The 22,207-nt window shown below is 32.2% G+C and overlaps 5 protein-coding genes across 7 annotated transcripts; 2 read left to right on the forward strand and 3 right to left on the reverse strand.

Moving 5' to 3' along the window:
• Positions 1–52: 52 nt before the first annotated feature.
• LOC126855533 (uncharacterized) lies at positions 53–3,017 on the forward strand. The gene has a single exon (XM_050603284.1). The coding sequence runs from the start codon at positions 71–73 to the stop codon at positions 326–328; it is 258 nt and encodes an 85-aa protein (XP_050459241.1). The 5' UTR covers positions 53–70; the 3' UTR covers positions 329–3,017.
• A 1,526-nt stretch (positions 3,018–4,543) lies between these two features.
• On the reverse strand, positions 4,544–10,796 carry LOC126855509 (pyridoxal-dependent decarboxylase domain-containing protein 1). Its single transcript, XM_050603237.1, has 10 exons — positions 10,004–10,796; positions 9,658–9,855; positions 8,705–9,118; positions 8,314–8,595; positions 8,137–8,208; positions 7,662–7,898; positions 7,227–7,574; positions 6,721–7,006; positions 6,377–6,634; positions 4,544–6,285 (listed from the first exon to the last, which is right to left on the reverse strand). Exons 1-10 carry the CDS (start codon positions 10,067–10,069, stop codon positions 6,032–6,034), a joined length of 2,415 nt encoding a protein of 804 aa, XP_050459194.1. The 5' UTR covers positions 10,070–10,796; the 3' UTR covers positions 4,544–6,031.
• Positions 10,797–11,152: 356 nt separating this feature from the next.
• LOC126855529 (50S ribosomal protein L7/L12) lies at positions 11,153–12,471 on the reverse strand. The gene is made up of 4 exons (XM_050603278.1): positions 12,307–12,471; positions 11,821–12,070; positions 11,419–11,550; positions 11,153–11,340 (listed from the first exon to the last, which is right to left on the reverse strand). Exons 1-4 carry the CDS (start codon positions 12,369–12,371, stop codon positions 11,224–11,226), a joined length of 564 nt encoding a protein of 187 aa, XP_050459235.1. The 5' UTR covers positions 12,372–12,471; the 3' UTR covers positions 11,153–11,223.
• Positions 12,472–12,794: 323 nt separating this feature from the next.
• LOC126855516 (uncharacterized) lies at positions 12,795–18,116 on the reverse strand. 3 transcript variants are annotated; one of them, XM_050603251.1, is made up of 8 exons: positions 17,838–18,116; positions 15,472–15,729; positions 14,913–15,369; positions 14,699–14,820; positions 14,204–14,303; positions 13,802–13,930; positions 13,331–13,637; positions 12,795–13,221 (listed from the first exon to the last, which is right to left on the reverse strand). In XM_050603251.1, exons 1-8 carry the CDS (start codon positions 17,864–17,866, stop codon positions 13,070–13,072), a joined length of 1,554 nt encoding a protein of 517 aa, XP_050459208.1. In that variant the 5' UTR covers positions 17,867–18,116; the 3' UTR covers positions 12,795–13,069. The 3 variants fall into 3 exon arrangements, with proteins under 3 accessions (XP_050459208.1, XP_050459209.1, XP_050459207.1); XM_050603252.1 differs by lacking the exon at positions 17,838–18,116 and adding an exon at positions 16,266–16,522; XM_050603250.1 differs by lacking the exon at positions 17,838–18,116 and adding an exon at positions 16,186–16,522 and having other exon boundaries at positions 12,796–13,221.
• Positions 18,117–18,313: 197 nt separating this feature from the next.
• LOC126855511 (uncharacterized) lies at positions 18,314–22,041 on the forward strand. The gene is made up of 6 exons (XM_050603239.1): positions 18,314–18,831; positions 18,921–19,025; positions 19,217–19,897; positions 20,381–20,511; positions 20,586–21,281; positions 21,386–22,041. Exons 2-6 carry the CDS (start codon positions 18,941–18,943, stop codon positions 21,845–21,847), a joined length of 2,055 nt encoding a protein of 684 aa, XP_050459196.1. The 5' UTR covers positions 18,314–18,831; positions 18,921–18,940; the 3' UTR covers positions 21,848–22,041.
• Positions 22,042–22,207: the final 166 nt, after the last annotated feature.

The following is a 22,207-nucleotide window of genomic DNA, read 5'->3' on the forward strand; positions in this document are numbered from 1 at the left end:
ACCACTTCCGCCGAATCCCGCGAGTCAGCAACAGCCTACGTGGGAGTTCGAGTCGCGCTCGCAAACTAATATGAATCAGTTTCGATCGTTGGTGCGAAACAAGGCGTCTAACATTCGCATCCAGGATCAGATGCAGGATCAGGTCAGAACTTTGGACAGAAATTTTTCGCGCAGTCAGTTCAATGGTACCGCCACGCAGAATAACACGGTGCCGAATATGTACGGTACGTATAATCGAGCGCAGGGAAGGCAAGAAAAGCCGACGGTGGCCACACTAAGTCAGGTACAGGGTAGCGATCCTAATTTGTATGCTGTAACGGAACTCTAATCGTGGTAAAGGAAAGAGACGATGTCGTATTCAATGGGTCGTATTTTCGAAACGTTGTCATTTTACAAAAGGAAAAAGTTTTGTCCTTCGATGAAATTCAATTCGGACGATTCGGAGTTCCTATTTAAGAAAAAAAAAAATGGCAAATCGATTTCGGAGAGTTCTGCGATAGAAATGAGAGAAGTAAGGGATGAGGAGGAGGAGACGAAATCTTAGAGAACTTAGAAACTTGTGGGAGACATACTTTATATCCGAGATTTTGTACTTGTATATCATGTACAGTGATTGTGGTACGTCCTTCTATGTTAATCTCTCTCTTTGTTACCGTGTTCTTGATCGGATCGTGCGCGAAGTATTCAGAGAGGAAAGGAATAGGTACTTAAAGCGGCGATGTACGTATTTATTGCTCGGTTGGTTGATCGAAAAACTACATCTCAACGAATAAGCACAAAGATATTTACATTGACATCATTTACAGAGATACTGTTCGCTTGTTCATTCTAAATTAGCTGTTAATTTCGCGTACAATATTTAACTTAAGGAAAGTTAGATATCGTTGAATGTCCTGAAAGAAATACCAAAATATACAATGAAGGAGAGATATACCGAGATTTTTAGATATACTTTTTACATTTTATCATCGAGGGAATCTACGTTGAATTTTTCTGTGAGAGATATGCAATACACTTTATATGTGTGTGAACGCGTATATATACATCTCTAGTTACCGCACGAATATCTCGTGACTTTTACGAGATACTTTGGCAGAATTCGATTGACAACGCTCGATATATACTGCCAATGCTTAGGCAAATATATTTTTTAAGTACAAACATGGTGGTAGCACAGATGTTGCGTTTTCAATTTTCACATGCGGAAGATAAAAGCTAAAACACGCACGTGGGTTTCTGATTTATTCAAAAATATTGGAAATCTACTTCCACTCAAACCGTATTATATAATTAAAGTACAGCATTATTCTTGTTTAAAGGCAGTGGAAGAGAAATGGATCTAAAATTGAATCTTACTACACTTTGTAAAGATCGAGAATGAATTTTCTGCGGAGTGCAGTCTTCCTGAGAAATATTTTACCAGAGATATACCGAGTATATAATCTAGCGATTATTTGATATTTATCAAATAGACGAATATCAAATAATTATTTTAACACCAACGTTGAAATAATAAATTCACGTAAAGTTAAAATCGATAATGATGAAAAGTATTTACGTGAATAGGCTGAAGAGAGAAAAAAAGGCTCATCTTCTAAAAATTGTAATTTAACTTTCAGTAATTATTTCCCGTTTGTTAGATGTCATAATAATCGTTACGTTTTAATTGCAAATAATTAAAATTAAATAATCAATGAATAATTTTGTGCCTGAATAATCTAAATATAATCAGACAAATGTTTACGATTATCAGAGCATCCGATTGGCAATTTATCAATTTCTTCAATTGCCGCGGGTGCCTGAGACTATAGTGTATTCGGTACATCTCTAATTGATACTATTTAAAAATTTGTAAGACTCGATAGATTTTCAACAATTACAAATGACTTTATACCGGCATCCGCATATAATTCAGTAAATCTGTATATAAACAGTAACAGTTAAGATTATCGAATAAACGTGAAAAGTGTGATAAATCGCGAATCTAGATGTTATACGAATTCGTGGAAGCATTTTGCCACTTTGATTGACAGTTTGACGATTTCGGGATGCAGGAAGGAAAATCGTGCCATTCCAGTGTAACGTATGCATTTATCGCAAAACCACTTTCCAGAATTTTCTTAGAGACTTGTGTTTAGTCGAGTAACAAATATATATAATCGCAGTACACACAAAGAATTAAAAGCGTAAATAGCGAGAGAACTTAATCCAATGTAAATAATTGTAATATTTATTACAGAGGGCGATAGCTCATATAGACTAGTAGCATATAGTTTAATTAAATGCGCTAATTTAAGTTTCGACGAGATAAATATTAAATGTATACACGCACGTGTCGGCCACGTATTATACGATACATGAACAAATATGTTTTGTTCATTTTAGAGAGAGAGATGAAAAAGTACCTAGTCAGTATATAAAGTTGAGTACATTCGATAACAGGTAAAACGATCTCTTGCCAAATTTTTAACACGGCTCAATTTAAACAAAAGAAAAACAAAGAAAAAAGGGACTTAAAAAGGACTACTCTTTTTTTCTCAAATATTTGTATCGTCACTATTATATACATATGAAAGCTATATTAGTACGTGATTGCTCCCCAATACATGTTCTAGATTAAGAAAAACGAAATTACTTATCGAGAGAGAATATACAAGTATAATTCAGCTTCAGTGTTTTAACGAAATGTAAGCGTCTAATTTTATTTTGTATTTTATTATTCTTTTTTTCTATTTCGTTTTTTTTTTTTTTTCTCATTATTATTTTATCAATCCATAGTAAGCATAGTAAGCAGAATTTTATTTCTTATCTTTTATAATTATAATGAGAGAAATAGAAAAGGATAAAAATCAATGTTTAAAATTTTGTTTCGTTTTCTTAATATATTTCTTCTTTCTATTTCTTTCTTTTTCAATGACTGACGAAACACTGAAGATGGACATCTTCGACATACTCGAAAGGAAACAAAGGAAAATTGTAGTGAGTTTGAGATTTTACAATAAAGCACGCAAACGGGATCAATGTATTATTCAGATTGAAAAAATGTGTCGAGCGATCGCTTAACAAAATCAAAAATTAATTCATGCTTGAATAATTTCGTGCAAAAAAATATTCGCGCTCAATTATATTTCCGGGCGAAAATAATGAAGAAGAGATTAGTTTATATGCGACCCCGCGTTTAACATATATTGCAAATTAATCTAGAACAGGAAACAATTGTTAAACTTCTCTTAACATGCAAACTTATAATCTAGACAATTGTTACTGAAATTCTCCTTTATTATAATCTTTCAATTTCTTGTAGTTGAAACGAGAGAGTTTGAAGCATACAGTTATGAATCAGAGTTTCTAATGAATGAAAGAATATTTAAGTTTCTCATGATTTTTATACGATAAATACATAATGTGTGTGTGATATAAAAGGCGAGAGTATTTACGAAACGAATATGAACAAAATAGAAAGGGAGAGACAGAATGATTGAAAGAGAGAATATATGCGCGCATTTATCTATTATACATATATATGTGTGAGTGAGAAAGAGAGAGAGAGAGAGAATGGACACTCATTATTTTCAAAGATATTGGGAGTGATACGACGTATGATACATCAAATAACTCGTTTTTTAATCGGTTTTCTTGGCCTACGGCAATTTTTCACATCGCAAATTAAGAAAAGTAGTTAATAAATGAAAATCAAAAAGAGGATTACGAAGAATCGGATTTGATGCAGATACGGATACGCGTGACAGACAAGCAAAACGGGAGACCTAAGCTTTTGTGCATCCTTTTAAGACTGATACTGGATATATACCGAATGATCCAGGGCTCTAATGTTTTTTTCCTTATATTCGTATATTACATAAGTACGTAATCTTTTACACGTGTTCGGTATATAGGCGATGGGAGATTTATTTCTGTCACGTAATTAATAATATTCATCGATAAATCTTCTTTTTAATATTTTTTTTTCAATTTACGTTACATTTCCAAAGCAACTTTCTTGCTATTATTATAGTGAAAGAATAAATAATATATATTATTTTCTTTTTTTTGCGCATTTCTCTCTCACTGCGCGAAAGAGATAGTTTATAAAATACGTAGAGGCTACTCGATTACTCCAGAAACTTATATTATAAGTTATAATATTCTATTGCGTCTTTGTTTGTATGTGTGCGGTTACGCGAATTTTGATGTAATATAAAAGAGACTTATCTCAAAGAGGTGTGTGTATATATATATACATATACATATATATATATATATATATATATATATATATATATATATGAGATAACACACGGAGAACAAACGAAGCTCGTTAATCGATACCACTTTTGTATATTACGATTGTGTCTATAATTGCCATATTCCGGATTTAATTCCTCCTACTGTAACGGAACATGAATATTATAAAAAGAGAAATAAAAACCCAAGATCCATAATTATTTATCGCGTTGCGATATGAATATATATAATCGTAAACATTCATTACTCATAAATATGTGTGTGTATGTGGAGCGCGAAAAAAAAACGTTAATCTCTATTCTCTATATTACAATATTTTATAGTCATTAGCAATACTTTATTACAACAATTTTGGTACATAAATATACATACTGCTTGATTTCTTTTCATCTTCAATATTGTTCAACAATTTACGAATATCTCCTAATTGCGCAGTACATTTTACTTGATCTTATCGTTAATCATTGCAATATTTTATCTTGATTTCATCATCGATTACATAATACAAGAGCAATAATATATAAATCATTTTTTTCTATTTTATTTAGATGGGAATATAAGTTTTTTCTTTGGCGAGTCATTGCTTACACCTTTCGAATACCTTCAGAACATTTTTCTTGTAATATTTTCATATACAAATACCTATTGTTCATAATCTCTCATAAAAGATACAAATATACATAGAGAGAGGAGAAAGAGAAAGAAAGCTTCCTTATTACATTTTAATTACAGTGTTGTGTTTATGAAAGGTTGAAATTTAACGAATGAATCTGAGATTTATGATTTAGAGATTGGTAATTTAAAGGGAATAAAAATTATCAAATATAAAGGGAAAACTTTTAAATGACTTTGATGATAAAAAAGAAACAACATAAACATCTTTTGGAATAGCGTAATGAGTAAAGAGTGTCTAATATATGTTCTATATAAAACTTTACTATATTTAACAATAAATAATTTTATTGCAACATCTTATAAAAAAAAATACTTTATCAAGTAAATTGATATTAATAAGATATATATAGAGAAGGAAAAGCAGAAAATAACTAATTAGAAAAGAAAATGATCTTGTTCTAAATTGTTTCATAAAGCTAGACTGTGTACTTATTCGCAGTTCGCCTTGAATGGAGAGAAAATTCGCATTTATTCTTCATGGATTCATCATGAATCTATCTGTTGTATGCAATATGCGTCAAGATTCGTATTTATTTCTGCAACTTTGTGGCTGGACCGCTATTAACCGGAATAAAAAGACATGTCACGAGGAAAATAAACGCAAAACTGATTGCCGAAGGATCAAAACGAGTTGCGAATACGCATACAAATTTGACGCGTTAACAGATATTACAGAGTAAAATTGTTATGTGTGAACTTATAAAAGTAACATCGCTACGTGTAGCTCAGTCTAGTAAGTACATGGACCACCCCATGATTAAGTAGCGATCGTTTAATATAATCGCGAAAATATAATCGTTTAATAGCGAAAATATAATCGTTTAATAGCGAAACTTGTGAAAGAGAATCTGTGGAGATATTACGTGAAAAAGTGAGAAACAGTTAGTCGAAAGTATTAGCAGTAAGAAAAAGTTAAATTGTCGCGCGCGCTTTGTTTTATCGAGCAAATAAGTTCTATAGATTACGGTCTAATACTTTGCAGATATAAAGAATACCTGGAGGTGGGAAACATCTTAGCATTTCATGTTCAAGGTAACATCGCTCTTATGCCAAGTTTAACGATGACTTGGAAATGTGCTCTTGATGCGTATCATATCGGTAAAAATGTTTACTACGACTTCAATGTTTGCCCCGACTCTTCCTTCACTTGGGGCTGAAAGCTGGCACTATTTAGCAGAGGCACGCTCTTACCACTCTGTAGGCTAGAATGACTGGACGATCGACTATGGCTCTGACTATTAGCACCGACTGGTGTTTGCACTAGCGGTTGGGGCGGAGTTCTAGCACCGGAACCGTTGCTGTTCGCGAAATTAGGTTGCAGTTGCATATGGTATTTGTAGATATTTTCCGTACTCTCTACAATACCTATTTAATACATACATATTATACAAAATATATTATTTACATTATGATCATTTTGTATATGTGAATATCTCTATATAAAATTTATAATTACCAGCTTGCAAATTTAAACTACGACCGCGAACGCCCGTCTCCTTCGAAATAGGACTCCACCAATTGACAAAAGTTCCCACTACGGGAACATGCCTAAGAATACCCTCTTGCCACAATTTCTCTGCATTTTCCCTCTCGAGATCGGTTTGTGCCGTCTCAATACCTCTCTTAACCACTTCAGAGATGGTATCCATCATTTTAGAACTAGCTTCAACTTCTTGGCCAACTTGCAAAACTAAGGATAATAGTTCGGCAACGTCTGGAAGTAATATCGTAGCGTTTTCATTGAAAGATAATACAGTATGTGAAATCGCATAAGTGTCATAAAAAGTGTTTTGTTCTTACCCGTGTCTTGCGTTACCATGCCAAATCGTACGCAAGCCAAACCGTCTGCGCCTTCTCCAAGAGAAAATGCGGCGTCCGTGCTGCGTAGCGTTTCGACCAATTGCATATTTAGTTTGTTTAGTTCTTCCCTTGCCTGATCGGTCATAACATGAATCCAAGTAGGCGGAGCGTAACGCACACCTCCTAAACCCGCCCAACCCGGCATTTCCACTAAATGTAAAGAATCATTCTCTGAGACTAAACGTACGAAGGTGTCTTTGTGTTCCACTGTCGCTAGTAATATTTCCTATTCAACGAAATTGTGATGGCGTTACTGATGAATTTATAATTAATGTCGGTGATTAATTCGAGACGTTTGATACTGTATTCCTACCGTATCTTTAACGTTAAATGTTTTAATTTAAGATATTCGTTTAAAAAAAGAGATTATAAAAAGAAATGCCATAAACATTTATCGTTATATGTTCAGTAGGAATACAGACCAACGAAATCCAAAACATTCTTACTATTTGTTGTTCAAGACAGGTCACTAGATTATCTATATCTTCGGTTGTAGGTGGCTGATCGGGATTTTCCAACGGACAGATCCGAATCGCGACTCCACACTGTTCTATATCACAAAGTTCTATTTGTACATTGTCAATGTCCCTCTGAAGAATCTGTCCCAACCAGGAATTTAATTTGTCGTAATAGGGTAATACGCGCTCCATGGCTTGAAGATCCTTGTGCGCCGGTACAAATTGGAAAACTAAGGCGCTCGCTACAACTTCAAATAATTGTAAATTGTTTACAGGATTGTTTGCGAGATATTCGCTTAAAGTATAAGACTCCGTTTCACCGCCTGGTGGCTGGCTCTGAAAGAGAATGAACGATAAATTTTAATTTCATTATATACTTTCTTTTTTTCAGCGAAAAGTGTATATTCTTTTGGAGAATCATACCAATATTCTAATGCAAGAGAACTCTTTAATCTTATTGTACAATTCTTCCACAGCCAAGAAACATCTTCTAAATCTGTTGTATACTCCATCTCGACCTAGAGCTTGCAGAACGGCCCACAAGGGTAAAGTTGGCAATCTTCTCGATAGTGAATCTGCCATTAATCCTGAGATTAGCGATAGAGTAGTGTCTCTCGGAGTAGGCCTTCCTCCTTTAATATCTGCTAATCTATACAATGTCTATCAGCAACTATTAAGGAAAATCGAAGCAATAATTAATTGACATAATGTATATAAAAGAGTATCATAAAAGACGATAAATAAATAAATGCAAATACAAAGACAGTAAAAATTAATCTCTTAGATATCTTCAAAATATTTTAACACTTTAATTCAGTTAAAATATTAAAATTATATAATTATTATTATTTTATAATTTATATTTTTAAAGATATTAAGACATCTCATAAAAGGATACAACTACCGGTAGCGAAGGTATACCTAACCAGGTGCCAAGTGGTAATGTAATGCTGTCCGCTATCTTTGATGGCTACAACAAAAAACATAAAAAAATAAAAATAAATTTGAAAAAAATATTTGACAATGAAAAGAGATGAACTAAACTTTGTCAATAGAACACTATGCGAACAATTACCAAATCTTTTGTTGAGTTATTCAACGCGAGCGCAGCTAGTGAATGTCCTCTGAGATGTAGCCAGACGTTGTACTTGTCGCATATCGCTCGTAATCGTGTAATATTGTCGCAATGACCCGTCAATACCGAACCGGCTTCAGCTAGCACCAACAATGGTGTCACATTATTCGATTGTGTGTCCTCTGCTAAGCGTCGCTCCAATGCCGAAACGTCCATGGTATGCCTCGAGCCAAACATAGTGTTATGTGGGATTGGTCTTATACAATGAAGCGGCAGAGAGAGCTGCGAAAATATAACAATCTTTAACGCGTGTTTAAATCAATGATCTCCAAACTCTTTTACGATATATATACCACAATAATTGCCGAAAAGAAGGATCGAGGAATATTACCTGTCTGCACAAGTGTTGAACGACGCCTAAAGGTGCAGCGACAGAGCTGTAAATTAAAGGAGTCTGAGACACGAGAGCCGTAAAGCCCTCCTCCATGTATCGAGGATATTTTCGGTGTAAGGCGAGCCGCGTCACCCTGACCAATCCCTCCAGGTGATCTTCGTGAAAGGAGGACGCGCAATCGACGAAACGGAAGATGTGACTGAGCCATCTCGTCGTATCGGCCGCGAGACGACCGGCGAGCTTTTGCGCGTGTGACTTTGGTAGCGCTACCGCGTAAGCTGAAACGGTGTGCGTGACTAAGGCCAATTTCACCGCCTCGGTTAGAGTTGGTAGAGCTGTGATTTGACTGATCGGTGCGTCCGCGGATTCTGCCTCGCCTGGTTGCGGCGCGTCTTCGTGAACTACCAAGTCCTGTAGAGCAGAAATTTTCTAGTGAAATCGGGCGTTTTTATTTTGTCACAATATTAATTGTTATCTATCATATGTTTTGACTTTACTGTCATGCAAAAAATTAAATAGAAAAAATGTAATATATTTTATTAAATTTTTATTATATGTTCATTAAATGGCATAAATGGTAATAAACATATAATGTAAAATTTAATTAAATATAATATAATAAAATACACATACATGACAATCGAAAAACAATGCAAAAAAATCATCTTTATTAGCATAAAAATATAGTGAATAATAGTGAATAATAGTCTATAGTTTATTAAAAGAACATTAAGTGTTTTTCAAAAAAATATACATCGCTTTTGAATTGCAAATTCAGACTCACATTTATTAGCATGCAATTACGACGGAGTCGTAGCGCAAAACACCGTGGCCACGTGATAAGCAATCACCGGAGCTATCGCGCTACCGGAACGGCCAATCGCGCGCGCCCATTGGCTTCTCCTAGCGAACGCGCCTATACACATACACACGTATCCGTACACACTCACCTGTATCAACGCCAATATCTCGTCCGGTTCCTTCGGTTGCGACAAGAATCCCGAAGGGTTGTTCCACGTGGTGCCGCCGTGGCCGTCGGCTTCCTGTTCCACCGCCTGCTCGAGCCGCGCGATCACCTGCGATGCCTGAAAATGCAACGCACCCACCTCGGTGGCCGCGGACGACGAGCCACCACCTCCGGCACTGACCTGTCAAAATTGAAAGAAAACGGCACTCTGGGTTATAACCTCTGGTCAGTCACCGATCGCGCGTATCATTCGCGATTACCCGCGTCGCCGATTAAATCCCCGAGCTTCCCCGGGGCCCACCAGTTAATCGTCGCCGAGTTATACGCACCTCCAGTATGTTTTGCGCTATACTTTCCATCGCCGCGTTATCGTTTGTGTCAGCCTCCTCGGCCATCGTGGCAGTAGTCGTGGCTGGCAGTAGCGTCGCCGCGTCGTCGACGTCCACTCGATTACGTCGGCGATCGATCAATTTCGTACCTGTAGTGGCTATTCCTGTCGAACCTTTTGTAGAATATATATATATGGGAACGGTTCTTTCTGAATCATGAATTTATATTTAATTTTTAGATTTTATCTAGATTTTAAGTGAGAAGAGGGAGAATGCGAGGAACGGGGCCCGGCAAACACGTGGGGCGACACTTTTATTTTATCGATATGGCCATCGTAGCGCCATTCGTTCGATTCGCAAGTACTTTGGAATACTTGTTCGATTGTATTATCATGTATTTTATTGCGGAAAATTAAGAGAGACGGTGTTTCGAATATTCCAGTTTCTGTGAGATATTTTAATCTTTTTTATGAAAAATAATTGCGGTATTTATTAAGTAATTTGAATACTTTAAACTCTCTAAAGAATGTTTCACACATCACTCTTCATCAATTTTTGTCGCTAGCTTTTTTTAATCAATTACCTATCAGTGATGATTTACTCTCTGCGAAGCTGCAACGCAATACAGAGATTATCGCCTTAAAAATTGACGAGACTAAAAATTTAGAAAAGGAAAAACATCAGTAGCTTTTAGAAAGACCCAATATAAAATTATTTTAATAACTGCATATATACACACATTCATATATACAACTATCACGAGTAATTAAAGAAAATAATAAAGTGGAAGGGAAAATAAATTTTTAATGGAAATAGGATTTCAAAATATTGGGCATATATAAATGTGTGTATACATAAAAATATATTTTTAAGTTTTATAAGATAACTGTATATATTTTTATTAAATTGTATTTGTTTTTTTTGAGTTACAAGTCTTTTAGAAATATCATTCACTAATCAGAAAGAAAGATCTATCATGTTGTATGATTGTGAAATAATTTGATTTTTGCAAAAAATATATTACACAATATAGAGATACTTGTATATATAATAATAATTCAATTTGATGAATATTAGGATTTTATAAATATGTAAGAACAAAACTGGAATGTTACACAGTTTTCTGCAATATAGGAGTAGTAGAAAGCATTGCTATATAATGAAATTTTTACTGTATAATATTACAGATATACATAACAATATATGTAATCATACATGATTTATATAATTTCGACTTTAGCACCGACCTTTGTCAGAGAATCTCTTAATTTCTCTGCTTCATCTTTTGCTAGATCAGCCTTCACTATCGTAGGTGCGCTCTCGACGAACTTTTTCGCCTATTTGCAACATAAAACACAATTAATTTTCAATAACATTACATACATTTGATATTTAAAAAGCCGATAACTTAATACCTGAACAAGATTTGTGTTGGGTAGTAGGCTCTTTATTTCCTTTATTAAGGCAACTTTCTGTTTGTCATCAAATCCTGTCAATTTGACAGTAAACGATGTTTGTACTCGTTTTTGTGTTTGCTCTTCCTCCTCCTAAGCAAGAAAAAAATAAAAAATAATTCTCATCACAAAAACTCCATAAAAATTTCATTATAAAGATTAATCAAAAACTTTATTCTAATATTCATTATCTTCTAATTTAATTAAACATAATTATATTACCTCAGCCTAAGACACAGCAGCAAATCCAAATTTAATTAAATATAATGAGAACTTAATATTTTTGCAAAAAAGTTATGTTCCATAAAATAGAACTTGTATAATACATATATATTTATAACATTGCAATAATATAAAAATTACCTCAGTCTGAGGTGCAACAGCAAATCCTCCCATAGGCATGACAGGTGCATCTGGCAAATTTAATCGTCTCTTTAACAGATCACTGAGCTGCGCTACTTCTATTAGATTAAGAGCGCTTATGTCATTGGCTATTTTGTCAATTTTCGGATTCACCAGTTTGTCAGCTTCTGATGGAGGTGGTGGTGGTGGTTGTGGGGACGGTGCTGCCGATGTTGCCGCAGAACTCGTTGATTCCGCTTGTCGAATAATACTAAACTCATATGACAAATATATCATTGAAATAATGAATATTTTTTAAGGAGTGCTTCTAACTCAAGAAAGTTATCTAATATGTTTACTACTAGAATTTACATATAATTTTATTGAATCAAATTTTGTATATCATACTTTTTAGACTTGAAATAACCAACGAATAAGGTTATGTAATCATATATTTTTGCACGATTATATATATATAAATATGTATTGAAAACATCTCAATCTCACCATTTGTGAAATTGACGAAATTGATGAAGGTTTTGTCGAGATATCAGACGGAAAGTGTTAATCATCTCGAATCTAATTGTGAACGTTTGCAATAACGTGAAATCCGGTCGCTTATCTGGACAATAAACGATTTAGCTAAATTCAACCATAGAATAAATAAGTATTGTAGAATGTAGATATCATACGAGCTGTGTATCCCCTTACATGATGTCACGATTGGTTACCGGATAGGGAATTTCTAGAGTTTCTGGAGTCTGTCATACTTCAAGTAAAAAATTTATTTGAGATTATCGTAAGAAAAAAAATATTTTTATTGATGCAAAAAAAGTACAATTATATATAATAAATATAGACACATATAAATGATATACACACACATACATAACACAATATTTCATGATGTCACGGTGTCAGGATATTTATATTATGCATTTTTTGTATATATATTTAATAATTTTATATACACATATACAGCATAGCTGAAGTTAATTTATTTATGAATCGATATTATTAAAAAAGATGAGAGTACTTATTTTATATAATAAACATTACAATTAAATTAATTTTTTTTTAAATATACGTCCAAATAGAAGAAAATAAGAAAAGTTAAATTAAAATAAGAAAAATATAAAAGTTTTATGGTATTATAATGTAAAATATAAATTATAAAATTTATAATTTAAATATAATTTTATGTGTAAAATGTTTAAAGTATTCGTGTATATATATCCTAAACCATCGAATATAGCATAAATTATTAATTTTATGTCCTTTTGTTAATTTTAGCGATGTCACATGGATAATTCCTTGCTAGCATTTCATTTGGTACATAATAAGTATGTTCGTATCTAGAAAAATATCGTCCTATCTCATCATGATTTATCCATTTTGTTGAAGAACATATCGATATATTGTCTGGAATAAAGAAAAAATAATTTAATATTTCACACAGTGTGTTACAAATGAGAGATTTACTAGAGATACTTTATATGCGAGATTATAGCCTTTTCAAGTGATAATATACCTTCTTGTACGTAACAATATTCGTTATTTTCACAGAGGATTATGTAATATGGTTTATGTAGCAAACAGTCAGAATGTATACAATTGTCAACATTTTTGCATGATATTTTTGAGTAATTATCCGGTAAGGTTTGAAATGAAATACCAAATTTTATTGAATTGAAATTGAAGTAATGATGCCAACCAGCTATAACTCCAAAATGAGTTTTATAGTGATTACATTTATGAGTTACGATTGTTCCAATTACAAATTTTAATTCTGCTGATCTTTCTGGTTCGCTTTTTTTTATATTCAAGTTACATTCCCACTGGAAGAAAGATATGTAGCATTAGAATTTAGCTAACACGCTTTTCTTTTGAAGTGACTTTTAAATTGATATTTGTATCAATTTAAATTGCAAATAATTAATATAATTAACATTTATTTTTGATATGTATTAGTATGCAATAGATATAATAGAATATAAATTACCCTCAATAAGTCTATGATATCTGCCGGATTTCCTTCCAGAATATGCCACAGTAATAACAGTTGCCCTTTATCCTGTATGTTTAAGTTTTGTTCTCGTTCTTTCAAATATTCAATTAATGTCATGTTTATCTGAAAAAATAAATATTTTATCTTAAAAAAAAAATCAATAAAAAATCCATAATATTATTTTAAAAAATATACTTATAATGTTCTGAGTATGTTCTGATAGACAAGAAAATGTGTGAAAAACTGTTTAATATTTTTCTTATTATTTATAAAGAATAATTTATATTAGTTTAACATATTTTTTTTTTATCAAGATCTCTACAACTGATATTGCTATGATTATACTAATTACTGCTAAAATTAATAGAGATTATATATAAATAATTGTTAACCAACCATTAAATGATTTTTTTCACGATTATCCCTTCTAATAAAGTTCATCAAAGAGAGTTGGCTCTTTTGCAGTTGCACACAAATATACTCTGGTGGAAGTTTTCTAAAATTGAGAACATTAAAAAAATTATATATACATACAGGCAACACAAACATAAACATAAACACACGCACACTCACACACATACACACACTTACGCGCCAATCGATGATAATTACTGAAAAAGAAGCAACGCGTATTATGCTTCAAGTTATTATATTCTCTAAATATCATATTTTCGCAAATTACACAAATAATAGAAAATAATAGAAAATATAAATAATAATAGAAAAATCAGATATGTAGAAAACAGATATATAAATTATGTAACTTATTGTAAATTACGATATGTTAAAAATGAAAAATATGCGTATAAAAATAAAAACCAGAAAAATCGAAATAGTTCTCTCTCTCTCTCTCTCTCTCTCTCTCTTCAAAGTTAAAGTTATGCTGCTTACTTTTCCGTTTTCAAAAAAATTTGAAGCACATTTTTTAAAATTAAAACGGAGTATATACCGAGTCTTCGCAAAACACTGTGATATATCGTTAGGAAACATATACTTTGGATGCCTTCTGAAATCTATACCATAAATAACAATGAAAACAATAAGTATAGTTGTCAGTTGCCAGTTATAGAAAAATGGAACATAATAATTTATTGTAACAACTTACAACCATTCCGGACTCATTTTTATGTGTTTTTACCCATAATTGATTTAATTTATGGAAATATGATGGCAAGAATACAATTTTTTCTATTACAGTCAAAATCTTCAATATTTCGTTATGATTCCATTCGGTGTAGAAGACATTATTGTTTTGCCAATAATCATGGAAAACTTTAGATCTCGTGAATATAGGATGTGAGGGATCTTCTTCTTTAAGAACTTGCAATACTTTTTCTGCGAGATGATCCAATGTCGTTTTTATGTGCGAGTAAGAGATATCATTGAAGATATCAATGTTGACATTGAACCATTGTATTAAATAAGAAATCATCTGCTCCAAAAATTGTTGCTCTTTGGTTTCCCATGTAAATTCTAGCAATTTGTACATGATATGGAAATATTTTAGTTGTCGATAGATATGGGAACTATAATATCTTTGCGTCAAATCGCAACCAAATACCCTGGCAAATTAACATATCAATTGTTTAATAAATCAATTATTTAGACACGTTAATTTGTAATATTGTATCGTATGTAAATGTATTTAGTATATTGAGTTGTACCGTGGACTTTGTGAAATTATTTGTCTAAGCTCATCTACAGCAATATAATATTTTACAGAACGCGATGTTGCACAAAGAAAGTTTACAACTATTTCTCTCTTGTTAGTATCGTCCAAATTAGCCTCGGACATCTGAGATAACAAACTCGATATATTTTTCCTAAATTTTACAGCTTCTTTTACTTGGTTTGTAAAATCTATTGTGCAAAAATCGTCGTTTGTGATCGTCGTACTGTAAATTTTTTTGGTAGAAGGCCAACTATAATCCAAAAAAAAAGTTATTACATATTAAATATATTAAATATAGTATATATAAAAATTATATTATATATTTTTTGAAAATTATATCAAACAATCGCATTGCATAAAGAATAAATTTTGAGGAGATGCATAATTTTCATAAGGAGACAATGTAAAATTTCATTGTTAATGTTTAAAAAATTTTTACTTTGCACATCAGATATTTAAATGGAATGCTTTTTCAAGAATTTGACTAACATTAGAAATATAAAGTTATACTTTGCACTTTCATTTGAATTTGGACGATCATATAATTTTTAATATTTTCTTAAGAGAAACTTATATTATTAATTTTTGAATTAAATTAATAAAATAGAAATGTAAAATCTCTATAATATTATATATCAGATTATATATCCTTGATAAAATGTTCCGTAAAAGAATTTGCGAAAAACAAACAAAAACAGTAATATACTTGTCATAGAATATTTTCGCCCAAAATTTATTTTCCCACGATATTTGTCTAAATTTTTTGCACGTGGAACTAAAGCTCACGATGTCCTTGATGCTGAGATTCATCAGAATGACAACAATCATATTATTAGGCAGAGACATTATTGTAATCTTCATGATTATAATGATGAAACGTCGTGATAAAACAAAGCACAAACTTTCACAAGATAATTGTAACAAACGTATCTCTTAGATTTAACTGTGTCTCATCAGGCCACGTGAGCGCACAAGGATATACTGTGTAGCCTGTAGCGTTTACTGGATCCAAATAGCCGAGAAGCCGAGTAGGTTTATTTATCGATACAGGAATATTCGATTTCGAATCGATCTTACAAGTCGATTTTTGAAAATTCTAATTTCACACAAACCGATTATTTTAGTAAGAAATCATTTTCAAATTTTTTGATAAATTGCAATAAACATGTATAGTTGAAACTATCGGTTTGATAACAGCATTTGTAATTTGCACAATCGACAAAAATAAAGAAGATTTATTTTGTTTTTTGTGCATGAATCATGCAACAACACGAATGAACGCACAAGTTAACAATAACTCAGCACTTTGCTTAATGCTAGAAAATGCTTTGAAACGTTTGACCAATCAGAATAAAGAGAACATAGATTTCTTGGTTTTTATTAGTCAAAAACTACAATTAAAATATGAAAGTAAAAAAGCAAGGCAAGAATGAATAATTCTTTGAAAAAGATTCCAGATGGTCTCTTTTCATTTTTCTAAAGATTTATGACGTTTAAGATTTTACTTTAATGTATTTCAAATTTTTTAAAATTTTCGGTTGGCCATTGTTATACAATGAAAGGACAGAAAAATTTGTCTTTTCATTATATGACAATGGGCAACGTTTGAGGCAATGTTTGAGGATTTTAATTGATCAACAGCTTGAAAAATTATGTATTATTTTGAAACATTATGTAGTTAACGAAAGAGATTTTTTCTTTGCCACAAATTATTTTCAAAATTTAAAAAATTATAAAATGTTAGAAAGGGATTATGCATAATCTTGAAGGCAAGTTTTAATAATTCAAGAATGACATCAGTTTTAAGAGAATTATTTTCAGGAATAGTTAATCAAAAGAAAATCATACAGAAAATATATTTTTTTTTTATATCAAAATTATTATACAGTTTTTTTTTAAATAAAATTTAGTGCACGGTGTAAAAAACAACCATTAAAGATAATAGAATACATATATACAGCCAAGAACTTTGTATACAGCGCAACAATTGCTAGGAATATTATAAATATAAAAAGAAACATTTACTTAGCAAATAACACAAAATATTATGATATTAGATTATGATATTATGATATTATTTATTTTATATATGTATACACCGGCTATCGAGATATCAAATATAAAATTTTTAAAGTTTTCAGGATATTCTAGCTCGATCTTTTTAATTCTCTTTTTTTTATATTTCCTTCAAATTTCCACTGGAAAAAAATGTAACATTAATATTTAATAAACGTCTTTCTTTTGAAATTACTTTAAATTAATAAAATAAAAATGTAATATATTAATAATTTTATATTTTGTTAAATATTTAATAAAATGTCATGTAAAAAAAATTTAAAAACAAGCAAAAAGTAATACCTTTCATAGAATTTTCTCTCCCACTGCATTAATCCACGAAGTATTTTCAAACTGCTTGTACATGGACATAAAATTCACCATGTCCTCAACGCTGAGGTGCTCCAAAATAGTAATAATCGTTTGTTCAGGTAAACTAGGTAAAATTATTGAAGCCATCGTAATAAAAACATGTCGTGATAAAATAAAGCACAAAATTTCACAAGATAATAAGAAACGTCTCTCTTGGCTTCACAACTATTTCTGATCACGCTACTCGAACAAAGAAATACTGTAGCACCAGATGATATCAGAATAAGGACGATTCCGTAATGTACATGTAGCATTTATTGGATCCAAATATTGGATCGAGTATGTTTACAGGTCAATAGAGTCAATATACGATTCCGAATCGATTATTCAGATCAATTTATATTAATAATGCTGGTTTTGATACGAACCAATTACTTTAATATGAAATTGTTTTCCGATTTTTTCATAATTCGCAATTCTGAACATGTATTATATTTCAAATTGTCGATTCGATAACAACATTTGTAGCATGACAAAAATAAAGAAGAGTTATCCTATTTAATTTCTGCACACAATTCGCATCGATAGATATACTACGATACTTTATCGATTACAGGCATGATAGAAAAATTTTCTTAGCGAATAATGTTGAAACTGTGTAAGAAAATATGCGTGGCGCAATGAAATTTTTGAAATTGTGACAAAACGGCTGTAATTTTGATTTTATTTATGATTATTGATTTATTTATATCATCAAGAATGGATCCTTGAAGAAAATGTGTAAATTATTAATTCAATAAAAATGTAATTTGATAAAATAAATTCTGAATATTATTAAATATAATTGATGCAATTTTATATGCCATTTATGGCATCGAATGAACTATGTCACTTCATATTCTATTAGTTAAATAAATCGAATTGTGAGAGGATGGGGGAGGGAGGAGGTTTAATGTCTCTCCACGTTATAGCATTTTACGTCATTGTAAGTATCACATTCAACTCGCCTTATCAATAAATTTGAAAACGCTAATGACAATAAGCTACAGATACCGATTTCATCCTGCTTATCAGCATCATCAACGAATCGTGTTATGCGGAGACTGTCAACTTATTCGGCTATTTGGATTCTGATGTTCCTCTTTGATCTAACCGTGACAGAAAATAAATTATATCCAAGTATGTTTGAGCTAAATTCAAATTTCTTTATCTTTTACTTTTAAACATACTTATGGACAAATTTTTAAAATTGATAAATATCTAGCATTAAAATATATACGTAAATAAATCAATCAATATAATAATAATAGCTTTTCTGACATAACCGCAATAGAGAATTGTATTTTGATTTATTTCTTGGATTTTTCCAGAACAGAACCTATGCTTTTCGAATCTTCAAAAGGAAAGAGTAGCACGTGATTTGTCCAAAAAATTTTGGAAAAGAAGATTACTTCATAAAAATGAAATGGTCGAAACTATTGGATCTTTGAACGAGACCTCGCGACTTTTAAACGATCAACTAGATCATCAAATAACTAAAGATATAAATTTTAATAGAGATCTTGAAAATGTCATGGAGAATATAAAGGGGCGGACTCTGATAGATTATAATGGACCGTCGATAATCGGCGAGGATCTTGATAATAAGAGTGATCAGGATCTCGCGGATCACGTTCGCGTTAAGAGAAACGAGTCGATCAACGATTCGATCATCCGTCATCAGTCGAACCATTCCGTGAACATATTTGATTCTTCCCCAAAAAATTTTTGGAGCAATACGACAAATGTTTACGACAGCTCCATGTTCGAGTTTGAAGGCTCGTATGTGAATTCAGATCATAAGAATCGATCTAATGCTCTCCATGCAACTACCGTAGACATACCGCATTTAAGATACAAAAGAGGAGTCTTGTCTAAAAAAGATAGGCATGGGACCCGCTTGAAAAGAAGTATTAGACATTTGGAGCATCACGTTGGGACTGAAAATAGGAAAAAGAAACATGATACGAAGTCTTCTCACAAAAACGTCAAGAAAAAAGTGAACAATTCGAGTATATTTCGTAATAATTTTGATTTCATTTTGATTTAGAATATTTCGCATGTTTTTATATCCTACGTTCATATGACAAAATATTGTCCAATTCTAAATATAAAGTGACATAATTCGAAATTAGATGCTCTTAATAAAAGAGAATCTTTTGTTATCCCTTAAGAGAAATCTACTGTTATCTGCTTTTTTTTATATGCTTTTTTATATGCTTTTAATATAAAAAAAAAAATTTAATTTTTGGATGTTTATGGCGATGTCATTCATGACAGTCACGATAATTAAAATTCATAAAAGAGTCCTAAATATATATATTTGAAACAATATATCCAAGTTAGATATTTCAAAAAAATTAAATAAAAGAGATTTACTTTTAACTTGTATTACAATATTATAAATATATATGTGAGTTACATATAAATATGCGAAATCTGAATATTCAACAAAAAATAAATTTTCTTCAATTAACTTTTCCATGCAATTATAGAAAAGTCAAGTAAAAAAAGAAAAACCCTGTCTGCCAAAGCAATGAGTAAATCCCGGATAGAGAAAAGAGAATCTGGGAATGACAGTTTAAACCCCGATCTTGCTGGAACTAATATCACCGATTACGATAAAGTAAGAATCTTATTTTTAATTATTCAAGGATAAGACGAATGTCATTAATTAACAATAAAAATTTTGATAACCAGCGAGAAGAGGCTGCCGTTGTATTACCTTTTGTGCACACCGGAAAAGCGGAATTGCGTATTCGTATCGAAAAAATTCCCAGGAATGAGTCCCTTATCAGCAACTGGACGGATCAGACTATCGAGACCACTTCTATAGAGACCACTTCTATAGAGACCACTTCTATAGAGACTACTTGTACTTGTACTCCAACTACGGTATTAAAATATGACGACGAAATTGTCGACGCCAATGCCACGAATCTTCAACTCGTCCCAAATTCCACTGGGAAAGAAAAATGTGATAACTTAACACTGGAAATTGTAGTTAAAAAGCTAGAGTACGGAAATAACGTTTCCAGTTGGGGAATGAAGGATTCCGGAAACGCATCGTTCTATAATGCGGTATCTCATGCGATCGGATTCGATTCATCAAGAATCAAGGACGGTCAAGAATTGGAAAGTGGCAAATACAATCGCGCCACAATATCATCGGATGAGGATGCAAAATCGCGCGCGAAGAGAAATCAGGAAATTACGTCTAGCCGTTATCTACGAAATGATAGGAGCACGATGATAGGACCGAAACGTTTCAAGAATGAACGAGGAATATCGATCAAAAATATAAAGCATAAAAGGACAAACCACAAGTCTCGTGGTAATCGCGCCGTACAGTCGATCGAAGAAATTAAGGAGCTCGCTGAAAAATTAGTTATCAAGGTAAGCCCGCTACATTGTTTGACGAAAAATCGCTTCCACGTTGATTGTACCAAAAGATTTTAGACTGCACGCATCCTCTCTGCTTTCATATCTTTTATATTCAGGTAAATGAATTGCAAATGTACGTAAGTAAACGTAACGAAACCCGATACGCGACGAATATCTGCATTGATAAAGACGCAAATCTTTTGGCCACCGAAAAAACATCAAGAATTTCTTCGGAGAAAAAACACGTTGCGAGAGTCTCCAAGTCTAAGATCGCCGATAATCATAAACACTTCGCGAGGAACAGCGGACGGGTGAACTTAGCAGGAAAAAAAACATCATCCCGAATGCTTTCTAGCGGTTCGAGATTAGCGCGAGGAAAGAATCAAATTCAGAATACATCGCGCCGCAAATGGGGCAGGTGGATGGATTGGAGTAGTTGTAGTGTCACATGCGGTAAGGGCCGACAGATCAGATGGAGGCATTGTTTGCACGATTGCGACGACGCGGAAATCGAGATGGAGGAAAAAGCGTGCCAATTGCCGGCTTGTCCCCCGGGTAAGTTCCTGGGAATATTTTAAACAGTTCCTCTTCTCGCTAAATAAAATAATAATCAGTACTAACATTCTGTATATTATATGAGCGACGTTATAATTATCGTATAGCAATAATATCAATACCTTGTATCATTTGATTGCCTGAAATATAATCGGCTTCTCAATATAACTGCGCGCTTTGTAGATAAGAAATTCGAATTTATTTCTCGAATATTAAATTTTTGACGATATTTTATCTTTTCTTTTGTGAATCAAATAGTTTTTATATAGATTTATGACTTTGGACCGCAAATTTTACTACATAGCAATTTTTTAAATTGTACAAAGATATAATTAATGATCAACTTAAAGATTCATCCTGGAAAATAATTTAAACAAAATTAT

Source organism: Cataglyphis hispanica, chromosome 16, assembly GCF_021464435.1.
Source record: "Cataglyphis hispanica isolate Lineage 1 chromosome 16, ULB_Chis1_1.0, whole genome shotgun sequence".
NCBI lineage: Eukaryota > Metazoa > Arthropoda > Insecta > Hymenoptera > Formicidae > Cataglyphis > Cataglyphis hispanica.